The 24543-nt window shown below is 39.8% G+C and overlaps 2 protein-coding genes across 2 annotated transcripts; one reads left to right on the top strand and one right to left on the bottom strand.

Moving 5' to 3' along the window:
* Positions 1–580: 580 nt before the first annotated feature.
* Positions 581–8750, top strand: chmp5b (charged multivesicular body protein 5b). The gene is made up of 8 exons (XM_057824320.1): positions 581–758; positions 3291–3395; positions 3469–3515; positions 3585–3678; positions 3756–3827; positions 3916–4024; positions 8346–8458; positions 8540–8750. Exons 1-8 carry the CDS (start codon positions 690–692, stop codon positions 8588–8590), a joined length of 660 nt encoding a protein of 219 aa, XP_057680303.1. The 5' UTR covers positions 581–689; the 3' UTR covers positions 8591–8750.
* fastkd3 (FAST kinase domains 3) lies at positions 7490–22924 on the bottom strand. Its single transcript, XM_057824316.1, has 9 exons — positions 22715–22924; positions 20537–20878; positions 18145–18396; positions 13699–14545; positions 13544–13629; positions 11033–11207; positions 10892–10958; positions 8978–9092; positions 7490–8906 (listed from the first exon to the last, which is right to left on the bottom strand). Exons 2-9 carry the CDS (start codon positions 20846–20848, stop codon positions 8808–8810), a joined length of 1953 nt encoding a protein of 650 aa, XP_057680299.1. The 5' UTR covers positions 20849–20878; positions 22715–22924; the 3' UTR covers positions 7490–8807.
* Positions 22925–24543: the final 1619 nt, after the last annotated feature.

The following is a 24543-nucleotide window of genomic DNA, read 5'->3' as shown; positions in this document are numbered from 1 at the left end:
ACCCTAGGGATGTTGGTAGTTGTTTAGTAATACTGTTTTGTTGCTTAGCAGGCAGGCATAGCACTCTCAGTTGCATTGTACTGTGGCCTACATGGGACAATAGATGGAAATTGTTTGTTTATATTGTGTCACATCACATTACGGTCGGTTAAATTTAACTGTCCATCTGAAATTAAATAATTTGAAAATTTACACTGTCATTGCTTGCAAAGTCTTAAAAGTACTGCGTATGTTGTTGTGACAAGCCGGTGGCAGGGGTGGGGTGTGGGGGCTCTATAATTGTTTCTTGACCCCGAGCCCCTGCAAGTCTGTTGACAGCCCTGAAAATAAGTATATAATTTTTAGTAGATTAGATATTTTGACAAACGCGTACCACTGATATGTTACTAAGGCAACGGGTAACTGGTGTAAATTGGAAATAAAATGAAATTTTTCCTTTGAACGAAAATCTCATAAATCCAATTATGAAAAGGTATAGTTTAAATTTGAGACAGTAGCGCCCCGTAGTGGGAGAAAGTATGTATTAAAATCTGAGCCCAAAAAAACCTAATGGGCGTGCTTTGGTGACGTCACCTCCAAAACACTTCCTGGTGTTTTCCAGCTGGCAGACAAGTCGAAAAAAGACGTCTGGGCTGTGGCGGCAGCGATAAAATATTTGATCGGGGTTTAAGTAGTTGCTTTTGATAAAAATGAATCGTATTTTTGGTAAGGGGAAAGCCAAGGGTCCGCCGCCGAACCTCTCGGACTGCATCAACAGTGTAAGTATAACTTTTTTTTTTTTCTCCAAGTAAACAAAGACCAGACATTTCGCTTCGGTTAACTTTGACAACTTTTCTCAACATGGGAACTAAGACGCATTTCTCTATTTTACTCTTATTTCGCTATTCTGAATGAGTTTTCTTAATCAATAATGAACGTCTCTATTAATAATGAGTGGCGAAACCCGAAACAAAGGCTTGAATCAAGTATCTTAGCCGTGAATCAACATTTTTGTCTCGTTCCGCGATAAATGACAGTCATAAGATGACATACTATCGAAACTATGCTGTTTTGAATTAGATTAAGCGTACAGCCATGAACAGGTTCCGCAAGTTTTGTATAGCTCGCTAAAGAGGCTATTATTATCCGGAACGGGGCATTAGCTATAACATTTAGACAATGATTAAGTTGCGAAAATTACATGTACACTACCGTTTAAAAGTTCGGGGTCTCTTACAAATTTCCTCCTTTTTGAAAGAAAAACACTTTTTTTTTTCTTCTAATGGAAATAACATTAAACTAATCAGAAAAACACTATACATTATTAATGTGGTAAATGACTATTATAGCTGGAAACGTCCGGTTTTAGTCCAATATCTACGTAGTTTTGTAAAGAGGCCAATTTACAGCAAACAACACTCCAATGTTCTCATGATACATTGTGCTTGCTAGTTGCCTTAGAAGGATAATAGATGATTAGAAAACCTCGTGCAATTATGTTGGCAACAGCTCAAAACAGTTTAGGTGGTTAGAGAAGCTATAAAACTGATCTTCCTTTAAGCTAGTTGGGTATCTGGAGCATCACCTTTGTGGGTTTGATTAAACTCTCAAAATGGCCAGAAAAAGACAACTTTCACGTGAAACTTGGCAATCTGTTCTGAGAAATGAAGGCTATTCCATAAGAGAAATAGCCAAGAAATTGAAGATTTCCTATAACGCTGTGTACCACTCCTTTCGGAGAGCAGCACAATCAAGATCTAACCAGAGTAGAAAGAGTACCAGAGTAGCCAGAGTAACCAGAGTAACCAGAGTAGAGTGCTGACGTTAACGGCGCGGTCTCACGCCGCAGGAGCCTTTGATATGCAAGCCGAGGAAGCCCCTCTAAACCCCCCGCAATCGGATTCTTCCACTTTGGAGGCAGGATTCAGAATTTTTCGTCTTTGCCGACACCATATGCACGCGAGGCGAGTCCGCTACTCAGTCCTTGCGTCTTTGTGTCGCAGAGTCGCAATGTAAACTGCCCCTAAGACTACGCGATCAGCTCGGGACAGCTCATTGTTTTGTTTTTTTTTTGTTTTTTTTAATTGGGAAAAAAAAAATCCGCGATGGACTAAGGGCGCAAAGTTTGAAGCGCGAAATGGGGAGGGTTCACTGTACATCCTAACAAATCACCCATTCAAATGCAATAAATTGTTATTCTTGAATTAAACAAACTATATTAAAATTTAAAAAACAATGCATAACGAGTCATCTGAACTCTAAGTACAGAACATGAAATAGGTGAGAAACCCAACGCCATTTTTTTCTCTGCCAATAAGAGCCCATCAAAAGTGTTGATTTGAGCCAATGCCTTTTCTCTCTGCCAAGTAGAGCCCATCAAAAGTGTTAATTTGAGGCAAAACGACTGCCATCTTTTCCTGCAAAGTGCACATGTTAGCAAATTTGAAGCCAAATTATTCATTGCCAATCAGATTTTTCATACTGGGTGTCATTTTAAAGCTATTCTTAGTGTAGAATGTAAAGTATGTGAGATTAACTCCAGAAATCTTTATATAAATGTTGAACATGACATGCTTTTATTTTGAAATGCTCACCGGAAGTACGTTCGCTAAGCCGCTAACCGTAAGCTTTACACTCAGTAAAAAAAAAAGTGCACTTGTCTTCAATTTTCGTCATGCATTTGTTCTTTTTTTCGCATCGTTTGCAAATGCTGTAAAGCAACGAGTTTTCATGTTTGAAGTGTCACCTTTTAACCGCAAGTCAGCGTTTTGGAGAAGACTGCCAATGTTTTATTGCAGGCTAAAGTGGTTATAGTACATTGTCTTTTCTCCGTTAGCTTTAATGTAGCAATGCTAATGTTTTACAATGTTTAATATAGATGTTTCCTTATTATGTATGTCTGAACTTTAATTCTACGGTGTATTGATGAGTCTGACCAATAAACATTTGTGAAAGGAACTGGAGTCTCATATGCGATCAACACGTAAACACGCATGCACAAATGTATGTACGCACGCATGGGGTGATAAATCGCAGCCGGGAAAATTACAGACCTCTTTTTTTTTCTTCTTCTTCTCGGGCAGGCTTGTTCGTCACTAACTTCTACGGTTTTTGGTGCTAAATAAAGTATTAGCGACAGTTACGATTAGAAATAAGGCCGTAGGAAGTCTTAAAACAACTGATGATCAATAAATAATAACACTCAAAGGGTGGTCAGGAACTCCAGTTAGCCAAGTATGTATACAAGCAATTAAAATGGGAATTTCCCTATTATATGAAGGTGTAAATGCATCATATTTCTCCTTTAAAAGGTGGATTCTCGGACGGAGTCTGTAGACAAGAAAATAGCCCGACTGGACGCTGAGCTGGTCAAGTACAAGGAGCAAATGAAGAAGATGAGAGATGGACCGTCAAAGGTAAAACTGCAAACACGATTTGTCTATTTTACTCTGTAAAATTCATTATTATTTACAATCTTCCTCTTTGTAGAATATGGTCAAACAGAAGGCTATGCGAGTCCTGAAGCAGAAGAGAATGTAAGCGTCCTTTTCATGCCATTTCGGTTAATTTGAGTCGATTTAAAACTTGAATTTTTGCGGATGCAGGTACGAGGGCCAGCGAGACAACCTCATGCAACAATCATTTAACATGGAACAAACCAACTACACCATTCAGAGCCTTAAAGACACTAAAACCACGGTACGACGAATTGACGGCATTCATCTTCGATACTTTTTTATCAAGATAATGTTTATGAGTATGTTGTTTTTCTTTAGGTGGATGCCATGAAAGTTGGCCTTAAAGACATGAAGAAAGCATACAAGCAAGTAAACATCGGCAAAATCGAGGTACTTTGAGAACCGTTTTTTTTTTTTTTCCCCACAATCTGTCAATAAGCACAAAGAAACACTTTGAACTGTTAATTTCCTTTTTCAGAACATTCAAGATGATCTGGAGGACATGATGGAGGACGCTAACGAAATCCAGGAAGCGCTGGGGCGCAGCTACGGCACACCAGAGATAGACGACGATGACTTGGAAGCGGGTCAGTTGCAAAAAAAAACTTTAAAATTAAAGTTACTCTTATTTATTAGTACGAAATTTGGTTGTTTTTGTTTAATTTACAACAATTTTATGTTACAGGGAAGAAAAACGTGCAAATTTCAGATTTTCACATGATAAATTTCATTGAAATTTTGAGGTTTTATATTTATTAAATGTTTTACATTGTACATCTAACTATTTTATTTCAAAAACATTTTAATATTTTGAAATCTTAAAACTCTGCTAGGATTTTTTTTTTTAAATCGATAAATATATTGAAACCATTTCCACTTTTTTTTTGTTACATTTTTACTTCGAAGACAAAACATGTTTCTTACTCACAGTATTTAAAGTAAGCATAATTATTTTTAATAAGTTTGGAATTACAATTTTTTACATGGAGTCGATAGATCCATCTGACCACATCGTTTTGTGTGGCCTACGAAAGTAAATTATGTGCATACTTTTCATATTCTTTGTGAAATCAAAATATAAATCAAATCAGTGAAAGATCCAGAAATAGAGAAATCTGAGTATCTTTACTGTCCCCCTAATTTTTTTGAATATTGAAATCAGAAGTGGGTAGTAACGCGTTACATTTTACTCCGTTTCATTTACTTGACTGACTTTTAGAAAAACATACTTCTAAGAGTAGTTTAACTAAGCCATACTTTTTATCTTTATTTGAGTAGATGTGTGAAGAAAAAACACAACTCTTACTCCGCTACTTTGGGCTACACTAATCGTTACATTTTTCCTCTTCATTCTACGTATTAGATTTTACTCTTTTTTTTTTTTTTTTGCCAGCAATGCCAACAGTAGCTCTACCAGTTTCACCAATGAAACGTCGCAACAATAAACACACGACTCCATTACACCAATCAGACTCAAGCTTGCTGTTCTATGATCACGCCAGCCTGTTCAATCACGTGGCGTCTTTAAAGCACCGTTAAAAATGAAGTATTTGACCTAGAGCGCTGCTCTCAACATGACTCGAAAGCATGGATTTTAACCTCTCTCCCTTCCACTTTTTTATTTGGCACTGATTGACCACAGAAAACCAGCGATATGATCCTTTTAATTTCATGATAGGAACTATGAAGGAACTATTTACTACAGTGATCCCTCGTTTTATCATCGTTAACTTCAGTAAACAACTCCAGTGCACTGCCTGACCAAGAAAAGCGGCAGGAGCGAGCGTGAGAGATTACTTGATCAGATCGGGACAGCTCTATAAAATACTGAATTTATTCATTAAATTTTTTTTGTTGGAAAAAAAAAAATCTGCAATGGAATGAAGTTTGAAGCATGAGGTAGCAAGGGATCACTGTATTCCACTATTCAAACTAGGCAATGTGGGGATGCAAGGTAGCATTTGATCTTTTTCTGAACACCTTAAGTTATTTCCCAACGCAGAGAAGATATATCAATTGGTAGCACTACGCACAGTCATGGTTCCACTTCCCATCATGCATTTGGGCATGGCTACAGTAGTGACGAGATTTGTCGTTCACTTGAGCAAACGAATCCATTCCGGTTCGTTCAGTAAAAAGATTCGTTCAAACAAATCGTTCAACGAATCGTTCGCCCCCCTCATCTCCCTCCCCGCCCAAACGAATCGTTCGGTTACTGAACGGGAAGTGACGTTGCCGAACGAATCACCAAAGACCGCTTCGCAGTATAACTGAACGGGAAGTGACATTGCTTGGTCCCTCCCTCTCTTCCACATTGACCACTCGTCGTAGTTTCAGAAATGAGTGACAGGCGGTATCATTCTGCTTTCACAGACAGCCTCGTCTCCCTCCTGCTGCTGCAAAAGCGAGGGAGAACTTCCGCGTCGTCTGTCCTAGTTCTATGGGCTCAAAGTCATGGCTCGTGCTTGCATTTCGATTTAGGACACGGTTAAACATTTTCCTTTTGTGAGGGGAGTAGGGGGCGGGGGCGCAAGGACTTTCTTTAGCAGGTTCTTGATCACACATACAATCACATATACAGCATGTTTGCTGTCACGAAAATAAAAATACATCGAAAGTTTAATTTCTGAATATGGAACGACCAACACATCATATTTACATCTCGCTCTGTTGTATTTTTGTTTTTTAGTATTAAGATGATCGTGTTGAATTTTTGCACTGGTATTAATAAATAATCCGGTCAGCTCCCCTGTCGTCCCCGCATCTCAGATCGTCAAATGCTGACGAGAAATAATTGTTTGCTCTTTACGATGTCGCCTTTCTACTCTCATTAGTCTGTTAAGAAAAATGTAGACATATTGCGACATCTCCCGTGTCCGCGTGCTTTGTTTTTTGGGCGCTTGAGTAGCACAGGATGGACGGATTGACATAATTTGTCAAACCAACCAACACCTGACACGAAGAAAAGAAAAAAAAACACTCGGAAAAAAATTACATGTATATACAGTTTCATTGCAAATCAGTATTATGGTGATCATATTGTTTTTTTGCACTGGTATTAATAAATAAAATAATCCGGTCAGCTCCCCTGTCGTCCTCGCATCTCAGATCGTCAAATGCTGACGAGAAATAATTGTCAGCTCTTTACGATGTCGCCTTTCTACTCTCATTAGTCCGTTAAGAAAAATGTAGACATATTGCGACATCTCCCGTGTCTGCGTGCGTTGTTTTGGGCGCTTGAGTAGCACATGATGGACGGATTGACATAATTTGTCAAACCAACCAACACCCGACACGCTGACACGAAAAAAAAAATAAAACACTCGGGAAAAAATTGACATGTATATACAGTTTCATTGCAAATCAGTATTATGGTGATCATACTAAATATTTTTTTCTGTGCACATATGAGGTAAATATCGCTGCCATGAAGCCTCCATATAGTGACAGTTCTCTGCCCGCTTCACTGCCGTCACGCGACCGCAGCTCAGCTTTTGCTTGCCTCGTAGCTACCCGTGTTTTAAATTACTGTAAATTTGATAGTATGTCGTCATAGGCAGTCACGAGTTTGTTGAGAAAAGTACTACTCTAAACAATGCTCGCTAGATTTGTGTGGTGTTTTTGTCTGTTTGAGCAGCATTTGATAGGCTCCACGTTAACAAATATGTGACAAAGTCATTTCCTTTCATTTTCTGATTCATTCACCGCATAGTCATTACTGGAAAATCAAGTTAGCAGCAAGCTAGGTCAGGAACCGGAGGACCGAGTCACTGAACGGGAAGTGACAAAACTCAGTCTTGCCCCCCTGCCTGCACGCTGGCTGCTTATTGGCCACACGTGGACGTGAGTGACAAACGCCCTGATTCTGTTTCCGGTCCCTCCCCTGCCCGCGATGAGGCTGGCGTCTGATTGGTCGTGTGCGATGTCAGAAGACGCTGCCGCTTGCTCAACGCCCTCCCACGCAGCGAACAAGCACCACCTTCATAGAACGAATCAGTGCAGATGATGATTAGTTCGGTCTCGTTCACCAAAACAATTCGTTCAAAAAGAACGAATCGTTCGCGACCGATACAACACTAGGCTACAGTACAGTATCATTTACTGAAAGCTCAACAAATACACTAGATGGCAATATTTAATCACAATATACAAAGTCACAAGTCTTTCTATCCGTGGATCCCTCTCACAGAAATAATGTTAATAATGTAAATGCCATCTTGAGGATTTATTGTCATAATACAAATACAGTACTTATGTACTGTATGTTGAATGTATTTATTCGTCCGAGTTTTATTAATTTTTTTTCTTAATGCATTGCCAAAATGTATATGATCGGGAAAAATTATCGGGAATGATTGGAATTGAATCGGGAGCAAAAAAAAGCAATCGGATCGGGAAATATCAGGATCGGCATATACTCAAACTAAAACGATCGGGATCGGATTGGGAGCAAAAAAACATGATCGGAACAACCCTAGTTTATAAACAAAACTTTGTGCTGAGAAAAAAAGTTTAAAAAAATAAACATCGTAAGCAGTTACTCACAATGTTACTAATTACGTCAGTATTTTAACCAGATACTTTTTACTTGTACTTGAGTACATTTTTTGGGATGACTCTTACTTGAGTAATATTTTGAAGTTATGCTACTCTTGAGAATTTTTTTGAGGCTACCCACTTTTGATTGAAATTTTAAAATTTTTTGAATATTCAAAAACTAAACATTCAAATATTCAGTTTGTTTCCTTTAAGTTTTATATTAAAAAATATAATGTACTTGAAGACGTGCTGAGGAAAGGCACTGAGCGTGTAAGATATATCACAGTAATTTTGTGAAAGTATTGAATCCTATTTCTTCACAAGGACACCGCATCTGGCATTAAGTGCACATTTTGTCTGGTTTGACAGAGCTGAGCGCCCTCGGAGACGAGTTCCTAATGGACGACGACAGCTCCTACTTGGACGAAGCAGCTACGGCGCCGTCCATTCCCGAAGCCCTGCCTGGCTCAAAGTCTAACAGGGTACCTCCCTTATATCCAAACTTTTTTTTTTCTTTTTTCAAATATTTCTCTCATTCATCATTCCTTTTTCTTTCATCCCAGGATGGCGTTTTGGTGGATGAATTTGGTCTCCCACAGATTCCCGCTACATAAACGTTTTACATGTAATATATCTTTCTATTTATCCAACTGACACTCCGCGGAAGCAACAAGAAAAAAATCTAACTACTTCATCATTATTCTTTTTATAATAATCAATGGTGGAACTCTTTTATTCTTGCAGAACACAATAAATTGTATTTTTCAAACAATCCCATGTGGTGATGCATTTCTTTTTAATCACCCTCCATAGATATTACTTTTTACTTTATCACCAGTTCAGTCTGTAGCTGTGAGGGAAGATTTTCTGGTGCAGGTAATTCATGACGCTGTCCTTGCTGTGCAGTTTGTTAAATTCGGAGAAGGGTATCTGGAGCAGATGAGGATGTTGCATTATCAAATCAGAAAAATTTCAACAACTGTGAGGGTAAAAGAGCGTACCTGAACCACTTCGTATCCCAGCCGCTTGAGGTGCCGCTGTTTGATGCCCTCGCTGCCGAGAAGCCGTCTGTCGTTGATAGTGAACCTACTCTGCCCGTCGATGCACAATGCTATCCTAACAACACAAATAATGTCAACATGAAATTATTAGGGCTGTCGAACGATTAAAATTTTTAATCGAGTTAATCACAGCTTAAAAATTATTTAATCGTAATTCATCGCAATTCAAACCATCTATAAAATATGCCATATTTTTCTGTAAATTATTGTTGGAATGGAAAGATAAGACAAGATGGATTTATACATTCAACATATTGTACATAGGGACTGTATTTGTTTACTATAACAATAAATCAACAAGGTGGCATTAACATTATTAACATTGTTAAAGCGATCCATGAATAGAAAGACGTAGATCTTAAAAGATAAATGTTAGTACAAGTTATAGAAATTTTATATTAAAACCCCTCTTAATGTTTTCGTTTTAATAAAATTTGTAAAAATTTCAATCAAAAAATTAAACTAGTAGCCCGCCATTGTTGATGTCAATAATTGCTTACACAATGCTCATGGGTGCTGAAGCCTATAAAATCAGTCGCACCCAAGCGCCAGCAGAGGGCGGCAAAACTCCATGAAACACAACATGTGGGCATTTCACTGTACTGTCATTTAAATCTGTCTGAGCGGTGCATGTGCGTTAATTGCGTCAAATATTTTAACTAGGGCTGTCAAACGATTAAAATTTTTAATCGAGTTAATTACAGCTTGCCCTGCAATTGGCTGGCAACCAATTCAGGGTGTCCCCTGCCTGCTGCCCAAAGTTAGCTGGGATAGGCTCCAGCACCTCCGCGACCCTCGTGAGGAATAAGCGGCATGGAAAATGAATGAATGAATAATTACAGCTTAAAAATTAATCGCAATTAATCGCAATTCAAACCATCTATAAAATATGCCATATTTTTCTGTAAATTATATATATTCTGTAAAATAAATTGTTGGAATGGAAAGATAAGACAAAAGATGGATATATACAGTGGGGAGAACAAGTATTTGATATACTGCCAATGGGAAAATCCATTGGCAGTGTATCAAATTCTTGTTCTCCCCACTGTACATTCAACATACGGTACATAAGGACTGTAGTGGGCATTTCACTCTACTGTCATTTAAATCTGTTTATGCTGTCCTCACTCCGAAGCGTCTACTTTTTCCAAAGCTAGACAACTAGTGAACGACGCCTTAATAATCAGACTTCTTCCTTTTTCATCTGATTTATTAATAAAATAGCCTCACCCCATTGTCCTCTTTAGACTGTCATAAAACTACAAAAAAAAAAAGTACACAAGCATTGCATTAGCAACAACGTTAGCTTAGCACGCTATACAGGTTCACTAAACATAAACAAAAAGCGTCTCACACAAAAAATAGAACATTTCGCTTACTAACTTAATATGTACATTCTTTACAACAACCATACTTACGGACAAATCTTGTCCAAGGATCATATAAGCACAACATTACAACGTAGGCTTCAGCCCGAGACGTCGTGCAGCCATATGAACTGGCAAGAAGAAAAAAAAACCATGTCGCAAAGCGATCACAAGAGTTCGCTGTTGTGCTGCAGCACAAATAGCCTTGCTGTAAAACTTACCAAAAGGCAGAATACTGTCTGAGCGGGACATGTGCGTTAATTGCGTCAAATATTTAAACGTGATTAATTTAAAAAATTAATTACCGCGCGTTAACGCGATAATTTTGACAGCCCTAATTTTAACGTGATTAATTTTAAAATTTAATTACCGCCCGTTAACACGATAATTTTGACAGCCCTAGAAATTATATTTTAATTGTACGCTTACAAGATAGTTTTTAATGGTGAAAAATAGGTATTTGTCTAAAACTATGACATCTTACCTTTTGAAAACATCATCATGGCTTGCGGGCAAAACGTATCCTTCTTCATCCAACTTAATCTCTACATCTGCGAGGACAACAATCTGTCAAATTACTTTTTTTTTTTTTTTTTAAGACTAGGTGTTAATTTTCAGCTTTTACCCAACGTGTAGCAGTACGGCGTCAAGACTTTGGAGCTGAAATAGGAGCGAGCGCCAAGCAGGTCCACCAGGCCTGATTTTACGGAGTTGTACAGTTGCTGGTCCACCGGTGTCTCCAGGGATCGTCCCGGGATCAGGAAGGACTTGACACGATACTTGGGGGGCAGCTGGGGGCCCTGTAGGAACCACAGGAGTTAAAGAGTGATCACCATTTATTGCCACTGACTGGGATAGACGTCACATCCATTTGAGCAATAGAATTTCTCCGGTGCATCTGCATTTTAGCATAAATGGGTGTTATTTACCATCTTTCATGATGATTTGATCGAATTACGGCTGTTTGGACTTGGCCCACTACTGGACTGAACTTTTTATATTTTCCCACTGCGTTCATAATTTAGCATAAGCAAACAGTTTATTTACTGTAGGGCTGTCAAAATTATGGCGGTAATTATTTTTTAAAATTAATCACGTTAAAATATTTGACGCATTTATTGCACATGCCCCGCTCAAACAGATTAAAATGACAGCACGGTGTAATGTCCACTTGTTACTTGTGATTTTTTTTGTGTTTTGTTGCCCTCTGCTGGCGCTTGGGTGCGATTGATTTGATGTGTTTCAGCACCATGAGTGTTGTGTAATTATTACATTAACAATGGCGAGCTACTAGTTTTTTTTTTTTTGATTGAAAATTTTACAAATTTTATTAAAACGAAAACATTAATAGGGGTTTTAATATAAAATTTCTATAACATGTACTAACATTTATCTTTTAAAAACTACAAGTCTTTCTATCCATGGATCGCTTTAACAGAATGTTAATGTTAATGTCATCTTGCTGATTTATTGTTATAATAAACTAGGGCTGTCAAAATTATCGCGTTAACGAGCAGTAATTAATTTTTTTAATGAATCCCGTTAAAATATTTGACGCAATTAACGCACAAATGCTCCGCTCAAAAAGATTAAAATGACAGCACAGTGAAAGGTGTACTTGTTGTTTTTCCGAGTTTTGCCGCCCTCTGCTGGCGCTTGGATGCGACTCATTTTATAGGCTTCAGCACCCATGAACATTGTGTAAGTAATTATTGACATCAACAATGGCGAGCTACTAGTTTATTTTTTGATTGAAAATTTTACAAATTTTATTAAAACGAAAACATGATGAGGGGTTTTAATATAAAATTTCTATAACTTGTACTAGCATTTATCTTTTAAGAACTACAAGTCTTTCTATCCATGGATCGCTTTAACAGAATGTTAATAATGGTCATGCCATCTTGTTGATTTATTGTTATAATAAACAAATACAGTACTTATGTACCATATGTTGAATGTATATATCCATCTTGTGTCTTATCTTTCCATTCCAACAATAATTTACAGATTATTTTTTGGCACATTTTATAGATGGTTTGAATTGCGATTAATTACAATTAATTTTTAAGCTGTAATTAACTCGATTAAAAATTTTAATCGTTTGACACCCCTAAAATAAATACATATGAGCTGTCCCGATCCGATCACGAAGTGTCACTCTCCCTACTGCTGCTTTTCTTGTTCAGGCAGTGCACTTGAGTTGCTTATCAAAGTAAACGATGATTGACAGACATTAAGGTTTGATCTTGCCAGAGATGCTTGGAAGCCGAAAACTTCAAAGCGCCACTTGCGCCAATCATCATTTAGCTTGTTAAACAGTTGCCGTGGCAACTAATTGTGTGTAAGTGAGCTGCTTGAGCAGATTTCAGTGGACTCACTCAATAAAGCATTTAATAAACAGCAAGCATTTTTCTCCTTTATTCTTGTTTAAAAAATAATTCGGTGGGACAATAACATGTTTAAAACTTATTGTAATTATTACATTTGAAATTCTTAAAAAAACATTTATTACAAAATATACATGCATAAAAGTTTTCTTAATTATACTTTGGGAAAAAAAGTGAAAAAATTTTGCTAAATCTGAATAAACTTATTGCACAAATAAAAAAAAAGGGGGGGGGGCGCTACTTCGCGGTTTTTCACTTATCATGGCGGGTCCCAATTACCCGCGAAAAACGAGGGATCACTGTATTACCACTACATTACTACTTGCTGGTCACTTATTCATTTTATTCCCAATTTGTATGCACTGTAACCTGTGTTTTTATATTAACCTTATTGTACTTTTGCTTGTTTGATGTGGTGCACGTTATGGCGAAGCTTTAAATCTCGTTGTACTCTGTACGATGACAATAAAGGCTTTCTATTCTATTCTACATCGCATGATTAATGAGCTATTGGACAATTTGACGGCTGTTTGGCTTTGGACCACTATTGCACTGTACTTTTCCTATTTTCTCCACTACATCCAATATTTAGCAATCATTTATTTTATTTGCCATCTTTTTGATTTATTGATCTATTTGACAACTATTTGGACTTGGACCACTATTGCACTAATCTTTCTATTTGTCCAATTAGTGCTATTCTTCATCATTTGTGACTATTATGACTATTGATGGCAATTAATGACCTCATAAAAGGGACACTCCAATTTGATCGTCATGTAGAGCTGAGTCAACTGCGCTAGGATGAAGCGGTCATTCACAGTGGCTTCCTCTGAAAAACAACAACACTCTTTAGAATTTGTGATTCTCTAACTTTCCACTAGATGTAAATGGGTGTCACCTTGTAGCTGCTGGAGGAAGAAGTTTCTGAACACCTTAGAGACAAAGTTGACAGGGAACCTCTCCACCAAGATGCAGGAGTGCAGCAAATCCAGCAGCGTGTGAGGCTGAAACTGCGAGAAGCGTGTACTCAGGATGCCCTCGATCTTCCGGAAGAGTTCACCAGCGTTGGGCGGCAAGTACGCCAACTTCCCGAAGGGGGCGATCTGCCGTGCCACCTGCCCGGTGCTGTAGGTGTCGGCACGGTACACGAAACTTTCAGCGACTGCGTCCAGCACTGGTGGCGACAGGATGTTCCTGCGGCCCAAAAACTGTGTGGCTTTGGTGAGCATTTCCGCATGGCACGTAAAGGCGGTGGTCGTCACGCGCCGCTCCACCGCCTCCACCAGGTAGCGGTCGCTGTGGCCGAAGTGCATGAGGGCGGCCAGGACGGTGGCCAGCTGCTCGTCGGTGAAGCGAGGCACATGTCGGACGGCACGTTTGCACAGCTGGATCACCAGCGGCACGACCTGTGTCTGGTTGAGATCCACCAAGGCGCCAAGGAGCCCGCTGACAGCCGCCTCGTCCATGGAAGACGTGACTGTCACGGCGTGGCTGTGCATTGCATTTAAGAGGTCCCGGTATTTTCCACCGTGAGCCACGCCGGTTTGTAGGAGCCGGTAAACTGACGACAGTTCATCTAAACTCCACCGTGAAGGTTTGACATTCTGGATTTGCGTCATCACCTCCTCTAAGACGGCTCCCTCGGGGCCCTCAATGGCCAGCATGGCCTGGCCCAGGATGCACAGCTGGTCCACACTCAGCCCGCTACTGTCCAGCCTCTTTTGGCTTTCAGAGATCAGACGAACCTAGAGATGCAAGAGTGTATTTCAGTAACCAGAGTACTTAAATGAACTCATTCACTGCTATTGACGCCGAAAGAGGTCCAATCTAGTTGAACTAGGAGGGCTAGCATCAAACATCTTGGACTACTATTGGACTGAACATGTTTCCAGTGCATCCACATTTTGTCATCAGTGATTGTTATTTCTAGAGGTGTGCGAAATTTCCAATTCTTAGATTATTCGCGATTCGGCCGTGGAAGATTCGAGAACGATTCACAAACATCCAAATTCCGATTATTGAAATATGTCAAGTAAAGCGGAAGTAAAACACACTCAGTGCGCCGTGTGGTCTTCAGGACGCAATGAGGAACAGAGCGAGAGTAGCTAAACATCATGGATGTCATTACCCGGCCCCTCGGGTAATGCGAATGCTCAACTCACGGCTCTAGCTCAACTCATGCCGCAAGATAAAAAGAAAACAACATACCTGACTGCTGCCAACAGCTGCCACAAAGTACGTCCACATAATGTTACGGTAGATATCATATTTATATATGACTAGATGCAATATAGACTCGGGGGCGTTAGCAGCACATCTATACACAAAGCTAGATGTGGGCGTTAGTAAACGGCCGCCATCTTAAAGCAGTAGACTTCCCTGCAAGGCTGTTGTAGCGAACCTTCCAAGCGAACCTAATTAACTTTTTATCTAAAATACTCCTAAATCGGTAAAATATTGACTTGAATCTATCTTTAAAATAGTTTTAAAACTTTCAAATGTCGAAAGTAGACAAAAGGGAAATTATGGAATAACGCCAGCAATTTTAACAACTTTAACTGTTGATTCACAACATTAAATTAATTGAATGTAGTTTAAAGCTGCTGATACAGAATGGGGATTTGAGTATTGTTTTTAACTGTTAACTTGATACTGAAATAGTCTTTTATTTATGCCTTTTTTTTTTTAATTTAAACAGTTTTTGTAACTAATGTACAAAACATTAAAGCAGCTGGGGGAGTGGGGAGGTGTCATCAATAATCGATTTAGAATCGAACCGTAGCCTCTGAATCGTAATCGTAATCGAATCGTTAGGTGCCCAAAGATTCCCACCTCTAATCTTTTATGACGTAGTGATCAATTTGACAGTGTTGAGACATTGACCACTACTGCTCTTCTTCTATTTTTGTACTGTATCCACATTTTAACGTATTTCAATGTTATTTATCTTCTTTTAAAATCTATTGATGAATCTGACTGATGGTTGGACTTGGATCACTATTGCCGTAAACCTTTTTTTCGTTTTATCAAGAGCCATAGACTTCATAAAGTATTGACGGGACATGGGCGTGGGTCCGATTCCTAGAGGGCCTATCTGTGTCAAAGCTGACCAAGTGAAAACGGAGACATAGAGCTTTTTCCGTTGAAAATTCTAGTGAATTAATGCTTCAATCCCTGAATTCTTTATCGATATGGACGTAAAACAGTCTCGATTCTTGGTTAAAAGCAAAACAAATGTGCAGGTAGCATTTATTTTACGTAAATATTGCGAACTATGAGGCTAGTCAGTAAGGAAATTAGCGACCACCATATGTAAACAAAGAGCTTTTTCCATTGAAAATTTTTGTGAATAAATGCTAAAATCCCTGAATTCTTTATAGATATGGATGTAAAACAGTCACGATTCTTGATTAAAAGCAAAAATAAATAAAAAATACGCGGGTAGCATTTATTTTACGTACATATTGCCAACTATGAGGCTATTCAGTAAGGAAATTAGCGGCCGCCAGATGTTAACAAAGAGCTTTTTCCATTGAAAATTTTTGTGAATTAATGCTTCAATCCCTGAATTCTTTATAGATATGGACATAAAACAGTCTTGATTCTTGGTTAAAAGCAAAAAAAAACGTGCAGGTAGCATTTATTCTACACATATATCGCGAACTATGAGGCTAGTCAGTAAGGAAATTAGCGACCACCATATGTAAACAAAGAGCTTTTTCCATTGAAAATTCTTGTGAATAAATGCTTAAATCCCTGAATTCTTTATAGATATGGATGTAAAACAGTCACGATTCTTGATTAAAAGCAAAAAAAAAAAAAAAATACGCGGGTAGCATTTATTTTACGTAAATATTGCCAACTATGAGGCTATTCAGTAAGGAAATTAGCGGCCGCCAGATGTTAACAAAGAGCTTTTTCCGTTGAAAATTCTTGTGAATTAATGCTTAAATCCCTGAATTCTTTATAGATATGGACGCAAAACAGTCTCGATTCTTGGTTAAAAGCAAAAAAAAACGTGCAGGTAGCATTTATTCTACATATATATCGCGAACTATGAGGCTAGTCAGTAAGGAAATTAGGGACCACCATATGTAAACAAAGAGCTTTTTCCATTGAAAATTCTTGTGAATAAATGCTTAAATCCCTGAATTCTTTATAGATATGGATGTAAAACAGTCACGATTCTTGATTAAAAGCAAAAAAAAAAAAAAAATACGCGGGTAGCATTTATTTTACGTAAATATTGCCAACTATGAGGCTATTCAGTAAGGAAATTAGCGGCCGCCAGATGTTAACAAAGAGCTTTTTCCGTTGAAAATTCTTGTGAATTAATGCTTAAATCCCTGAATTCTTTATAGATATGGACGCAAAACAGTCTCGATTCTTGGTTAAAAGCAAAAAAAAACGTGCAGGTAGCATTTATTCTACATATATATCGCGAACTATGAGGCTAGTCAGTAAGGAAATTAGGGACCACCATATGTAAACAAAGAGCTTTTTCCATTGAAAATTCTTGTGAATAAATGCTTAAATCCCTGAATTCTTTATAGATATGGATGTAAAACAGTCACGATTCTTGATTAAAAGCAAAAAAAAAAAAAACGTGCGGGTAGCATTTATTTTACGTAAATATTGCGAACTATGAGGCTAGTCAGTAAGGAAATTAGCGGCCGCCATATGTTAACAAAGAGCTTTTTCCGTTGAAAATTCTTGTGAATAAATGCTTAGATCCCTGAATTATTTATAGATATGGATGTAAGAGAGTCTCGATTCTTGGTTAAAAGCAACAACAAAAAAAACGTGCAGGTAGTGTTTAGTTTACGTGAATATTGCAAAGTACAATGCCAATGCTGTAGCGGCCAATTTCTCCCATGGATTTTTTTCCACAACGTTTCAAAATGCATGAATGGTACAAAAAATATAATTACCTTGAAACCTCGAACAAATCCCTCCTGACTGAGACAATCTTTCTTGTTTGTATGCAGTATAGCTTTGGTACCTAAATCCGGCGTTAGATCGCTGCATGTGACCGACTGCTAATAAATGAAGCGGAGTGTTGGACGGCCCCCCTTTGGGAAGGCGTGGCGCAGTGAATGGGAAATGTGTCATGTCAATACATTATGAAGTCTATGCTAGAGCATTATTTATTCTTATTTTATGAAGTTAAGGAAGTATTGATTGATTTGATAGAGAACTGAACTTGGAATACTGCCGCACTCAACCATATAGGTCACAGAAACACAGTACTGGAAAATATTTTAGGATTAAATCTTTGGCAATGGCAGGCAATGAGTTCGATATTTTTGCCCATATTTGTCCATGATGAATGTCCAATTCTTACCATCAAGGTGCTCCACGGGTCCAAGTAGAGACGTGTGCAGGCTAGAAGAGCTGACACCAGAGCGGAATCGGACAAAAGGCCTGAGTCCCGTTCCAGTTGCAGGCACAGAACTCGGATGGCGTCATCGTCCAGCACTGACGGATCGCGCAGGGAGCGGTTCTCTTCATCCCGTTCCAGGTCAGACACGCGGTGGAGGACGGCCACCGCCACGTCTTCGGACACCATCGACGTCGAGCGCAGGAGCTTGAAGACCTTCGCCGAATAATCGAAATGAGATCATTTTCATTTACAGTGGTACCTCTACCTAAGAAATTAATTGGTTTTGGAAGTTGCTTTTTAACTTGATAATTTTGGAAGTAGAGACGCGTTATCCATGTAAACGCCCTAATCTGTTCCAAGTCCCCCAAAATTCAGACATACATTTGTATGCATTATAAAATATTTATCAAAACATGTAACAAATCCATTTTACAATTAGATTATTGCAAAGTAAACATAAAATCTGAGTTGTACATAATGTAAAAAACCATGAATAACGAATCAAAGTCAATACACTAGGGCTGCAGCTATCGATTATTTTAGTAGTCGATTTATCGATGGACTAGTTTGTCGAATAATCGAGTAATCGGATAAGAAACATGAAAAAATAAAATACCTGAGCTGAGCCTCAAATGGTTTAAAAAAAATAATAATTAAATAAGGATCTATGTACAACAAAAGAACAATTGGCTAACATACATAGCAAAGGTACACTAGCCTAAATGCCATAAAACGTTTTTTTTTTTGTTTTTTTTTTTACAATCTTCTTAACAAATGGTTCAGACACATATTCCCACAAAAAATCTGCTAAATATACCCATAAACTAAATCACGAATGCATAAAAAAAAACATTAGCGCAAACAAAAACTTAGCTTATGTTGGATTTAACATGAAGCAGCTGGATTCAGCCATGTGAAATGAGGCAGACTAGAGGGCAGTGTATCCACTCAAATCAATAAAACTGAGTGCAAACACTTTCAAAATAAACCATTACAACGCCACAATAATTAAACGAATACACGAAGCAGCAAAATTTAATTCGAATCTTTTTTTACTAATCGAATACTCGAGTTAATCGATTAATCGTTGCAACACTACAATACACTAAGCCTGAACAATATATCATTTAAACATCGCCATCGTGATGTCCGCATGCGCGATAGTCCCATCGCAAGCACGTGCGATAGTTTTTATTTTTTAATCCACATATGCCTTGCTTTCTGCTCTGCGCACAGCCTCACACCGTCCCTCTCCCAGCCTTTGTTCCTCTCAGTCAGTCAAGCACTTGCTTATTAAAAGTTAACGATGGCTTTGATCTGGCCAAAGAAGCAGACTTCACACGGGCATCTGTCAAACATCGTTTAACTTGTTAAACAGTTTCTGCAAGGAAGCCGCACTGGAATGAATGTGTGTGTGTGTGGAGACGTTGGAGACATATAAATGCCAGAAGTGATCATGAGGAATTTGAAATTTCTACATGTCACTCCAACGGTCACAGCTAAGGGAGATAAACAGAAGCATTTAGTAAAGCCAAGCATTTATCTACTACAGTACTTTATTCTTGTTCAAAAATGATTTGGTTGGATAGTTATGTTGAAAAACTGATCATAATTATGACATTTGACGTGCTTAAAAAACATTTATTTATATACATTTTTTAAATCACTTTGGGGGGAAAAGTGAGAAAAAACATGTCTTATATGTATGTCTTTCCAATGCTAAATCTGAATAAATAGATTGAGCACGAAAAACACACACACAAAAAAAATTGGGGGGGGGGGGTGCTACTTCGTGGTTTTTCACTTATCGCGGTGGGTTCTGGTCCGCATTAACCGCAAAAAACGAGGGATCACTGTACACTGTGGTGATGATGAATCATCCAAAGTCTATCCAAACAGCTATTCAAGTCATCTAGTGAAAATTTCTTTAAAAAGTTATTTAATTTTTTTTTAATATCGCAATATAATATCGCAATATATCGCAAACCCCAAAAAAATCGCAGCAATAGTTTTTTCCAATATTGTTCAGGTCTACAATACACTCAAGTAAAGCTGTTGGAACACGAGGGACAAATGAAGAGGACGCTAGGATACACACATACACATACAGTAGAGGTCCCTCTTAGCCAATTGGATGCTTGGGAGCTGCGAGTACCAGTCATACTGTATTTTTGCCTTTCTTAACCTGAAATTTCTTTCTTAACAAGAGGCAATATTTTCCAATTGAGGTGTCTCTTAACCTTAAAATTATGTATGTAGAGACATTCTTAAGTAGAGGTACCACTGTAATCGTTAATTCAACTTCATAGCTAAATTAAATGGATTTTTAATGCAACAAATACAACTTGAATACCTTGGCGGAAGACAAACAGGAACTCAAACGGCTTCGGAAATGCCGCTCCTCTTCTTCGGCCACGGGTCCGTGCTGCTGGGTCAGGCGGAACCGAGGGACCGACTCCCCACGCGGACCCACGAAAGAGGGCTCTCGGACCACGGAGGTCAGGCTTCCTGAACTCCTGGACAATCGGAGCCGGCGACAACCTCCCGTCAGAATGCAGCGCCCCGTTGAGGTGCAGACGCAGGCCACGCAAACGGGCTGGGCCGCACATGAGACGGTGCCGGGTCGAATCCCCAGTGAAAGTCTCTGGACCAGCTTCAATGCCATCACTTCAGTCCCGGATGTCTTCACGTCAAACTAAAACACAAACCACAAGATGGAGACAAAGGACGTTTTAGGTGTAAGATAATTTCCTCAACACCAGGGGTGTCCAAACTTTTTGCAAAGGGGGCCAGATTTGGTGTGGTAAAAATGTGAGCGGCCAACCTTGGCTGACGTCCTTTGCGTAGAATATATTTAAGGAAATTTTAGCAAGCCATTCTGTGTGTCACATTTGCTTTATTATTTTTTTTTAATTAATAATTTCAACAATCTTTAATTAATAATTTCAACAATCTCACAACTAGCCTTTGTGGCGTTCTCTTTCGACTCTCAGGCTCTTGCAAAATACTGCTGCTGTGAAATTAAACTAGCTTCAAGTTGTTTCAATTTCTCGCTTCATATCTTCCCTGTAATCTTGTACATGTCATCGTGTCTTGTTTGGTAATATAACCTCACATTGAACTCTTTAAAAACAACGTCTGTCTCTTTGCAAATGAGGCAGACACAGTTGTTGCGTATTTTAGTAAAGAAACAGTCCAATTTCCATCTATCCTTGAAGCGTCGGCCGTCACAGTCATTTGCCACGTTTACATGGAGCCAAATATTCCAATTACAATCGGAATATTTGTTCAAACCGAATAAATGTGTTCCATATAAACACCTCATTCGGAATGAACAGGCCCAAACCGAATGGAATTTCATTCCGATTCACAGGGGTGGAATATTCCTTTTCCCAAACCGATTAGAAGTAAAATTATATCATGTAAACAGGGAAGCGGAATGGTGTCTGGTTGCGTTCTTTCTGCGCATGCTCCGTACTGACGTGGTGACGTCACTCGGTGACGTAAGTAACGTCACATGCAACATGGCTTCCAAGCACACGCACAGCGGACCCACACAACTTTTTAAATGAACGGCGTGTCATTCTGAAGTTTTGTTTCCACTCGAAAAGTTAGAACAGCAGCTGATCTGACGATCGAGCTCCATGTTTTGCAACGCGACGCTTTGTTTTGATTAATCTGCGCATGTCAGACGGCAGTTGTCAAACGTCCTTTCGGAATAAAGGCAGACACATGTAAACGCTGGATCGGAATAGATGGAGTGACATGTAAACAGCTGATGTGAAATTTCCATTCGGAATGATTTGAATGGGTATGAATAAAAGTCAGCATGTAAACGTGGCTAATGTCGCCATTTTAGAAAATTGGGAGTAAAGGGTCACCCGGGGTAATGTTGCTTAGATTGCTGCTGCCTTTTAGTGGGTAAATGAGGAGCAGCATTTAGTGTGTAAGCTACTTCATATGATGGTAGCAGTACTGCTGACCAATTTATTAAGTCTGTGTGCGGGCCAGACATTATTGATTTTATGAAAGAGGCTGGGGGCCAGGTGAAATTTGACTACGGACCACATTTGGCCCCCGGGCCGGACTTTGGAAATGTCTGCGTAACACATTTCGACTTTTTCGCTAAGCACGCTAAACATATAACAAGTAATAATACGAGTAATACGAGCTTTTCCCCCCTTTTATTGGGTTCGACACAATATAGCACGATTTTCTTGAGGAAATCATAATTGTGGCACTTTTGAGGGGCGTGTCGGCATAAATAGCTCTAAAATTGCACTCAAAAGTGATGGTTCTAAAACCCGTACTGCTTTAGTAAACTAGTCCCACTGTTTTGTAGTTAATTTCAATAAAATTATCCCTGAACCTAAAAAGTTGTTGAACCTCTGTCCGAAGCAACCTTGAGGCTAACCATTAGCAACTTTAGCTTAGCAGCAAGCCAGCAAAATGAAGTGAATGTTAAGCAGTTCAAACACTGACGTTTATTCAGGAATGAGTTCAAGAAAAAACAAATATTCAGACTGCGTACCTGCGACCGCTCGTCACCGGGGAAAGGAGAACTGACGCGCCGGTAAAGGTTTGTCTCGTAACGTGGTTCCGTAACCAAGCATGAGGCGTTCAGGGAATACTCGTTTTTCGGAGAATACAGCTTGTTTTGGCGGAGTAGGGAGATTTAGGTAATACAATTCCGAGATAGATAAAATAATTTTGCCACTATAGCTACACGACAGATTTAGATAACGCCGAAACTCTCATTGAATCCCTACTTCTTCTGTATTACAGCGTAAACGGAGTGCTTGAGTGTTATTTTTCTCCCCAAGATAAGTGAACGCAACTCTGTATTGAAACATTTTGACGCCAGAGGGCGACAAATGACAAAAAAAGCCAACAATGTTTTTCGAGTTACGATGTCTAGATTTTACATTTTTAAGAATATTATTCATTCATTTCTCCGGGGAGAGTTGGGACGGGGGCCATACAGTCCTGGCCTGGCTCCCCCCTGTTCTTAATGCATCACACACCAAGGTTGTGGGATTGTTGGGACCTGGGGGGGGGGGGGGGGGGGGGGGGGCTCACGTTTACCTCCTCACGGCAGGCCCTACCATCCCTGCACCTTGGCCCTACCATCCCTGCACCTTTTTTTTAAACGCACCACACACATCATACTCCACAGCAGAGCTCTGACAAAGGGCGGTGGGACGGGCAGCTGGGCTGAATTTCCATGCTGCGGTCCCACTGCCCCAAGCCAAGATCTCCTATTTTAATGCATAAATTGCACTACCCTCCCTTCACAATCCCATCACGGTGCTGGGTTATGGCTGCCAGCCGGGAACCTGGCAGCCACAGTAATAGGGTGGTAGGTGGGTCCCAATTTCCCAAACGTTTTTCTATGGCATGGCTCCCGAGGCGTGGCCTCCTCTCTGCCAGGGGTACCGGCCGCGGGAGTGGGGGGAGGTCGGGGCTCCGGTCTCACGTCGCCCCACGGCGGCTCCTCGGCGTTCTCCTGCCTCCGCCTTCCCCTCTTCTCTAACTGGGTATCCGCACTGTGCTCCGCCGCGGATTGCTGGCTGGGCGGCGGTGTATCGGCTGGATGTTGCCTGCTACGGTGAGGGACCCTGCCCTACCCTGGGCTTGGTGGGCCGCTGGGGGCCCCGTGGCGTGCTGTGTCGGCTGGGGGGCTGCGGCGGCGGCTCGTGGCCCGGGTAGGCGGACGGGGTTGGGGACGGGCATGGAGTTGGTGGTGCGTCCCCTCTTGCCATCCCCGAGGGCCGGTAGATGGGCGCGCATGTGGCCCGGGGGACCACCCTGGATTCCGGGGGGGGGGGGGGGGGGCTCCTTTGCTGGGCTGTGGGAGGAAGGATGGACTGTGCTGCCACCCCAGCTTCCCCCTCTTTCCTGATCAACAGGCCCCCCACATGGTGTCAACCGGAAATACATTTAGCTGACGATAGCACCAACATATTAGTAGTTAGTGTAGTTAGGCGTTCAATGTATTTGTTTCTTCCCTTTCTTCTCGTGTTTTTTTTTTCTTCTGTTCCCCCATAACTCCTTTCTGTTCGCTGTTTTGTCATAATAAATGAGGTATGTTGAATGATCACAAAGGGAGTATGTCAGACTCTCAATGTGAAACATTAAAACTGTTCAGACTATCCGGGCACTTGAGACTTCCATTATCCGTGTCAAACAGCTGAACAGGACAGGTTAATAAATAAATAAAAATTTTAAAAATTAAATATTACTTTGAGAAGCTCCGTGATCGCGAAGTGTGAATGCAAACACAGTGAACAATTAGGCTTCTATAAATTGTAATCGTGTGATATGTATGGTTTCTTTCTACAATACTGTCAAGACTTTGTA

Source organism: Corythoichthys intestinalis, chromosome 20 (genome assembly GCF_030265065.1).
Source record: "Corythoichthys intestinalis isolate RoL2023-P3 chromosome 20, ASM3026506v1, whole genome shotgun sequence".
Lineage (NCBI taxonomy): Eukaryota > Metazoa > Chordata > Actinopteri > Syngnathiformes > Syngnathidae > Corythoichthys > Corythoichthys intestinalis.
The sequence above is the reverse complement of the archived record's forward strand: the minus strand, read 5'-3'. Positions and strand labels throughout refer to the sequence as shown.

Bases quoted from the DNA above. Each gene is read 5' to 3' on its own strand.
- chmp5b (XM_057824320.1), top strand. From the start codon at position 690: ATGAATCGTATTTTTGGTAAGGGGAAAGCCAAGGGTCCGCCGCCGAAC. The intron at 759-3,290 runs GTAAGTATAACT...CTCCTTTAAAAG, and splicing joins TCTCGGACTGCATCAACAGT to GTGGATTCTCGGACGGAGTC. The intron at 3,828-3,915 runs GTACTTTGAGAA...TTCCTTTTTCAG, and splicing joins TAAACATCGGCAAAATCGAG to AACATTCAAGATGATCTGGA.
- fastkd3 (XM_057824316.1), bottom strand. From the start codon at position 20,848: ATGGCATTGAAGCTGGTCCAGAGACTTTCACTGGGGATTCGACCCGGC. The intron at 18,397-20,536 runs GTATTCAAGTTG...TATTCGGCGAAG, and splicing joins CCTGTTTGTCTTCCGCCAAG to GTCTTCAAGCTCCTGCGCTC. The intron at 14,546-18,144 runs GTAAGAATTGGA...TTGCATCTCTAG, and splicing joins ACCCGTGGAGCACCTTGATG to GTTCGTCTGATCTCTGAAAG.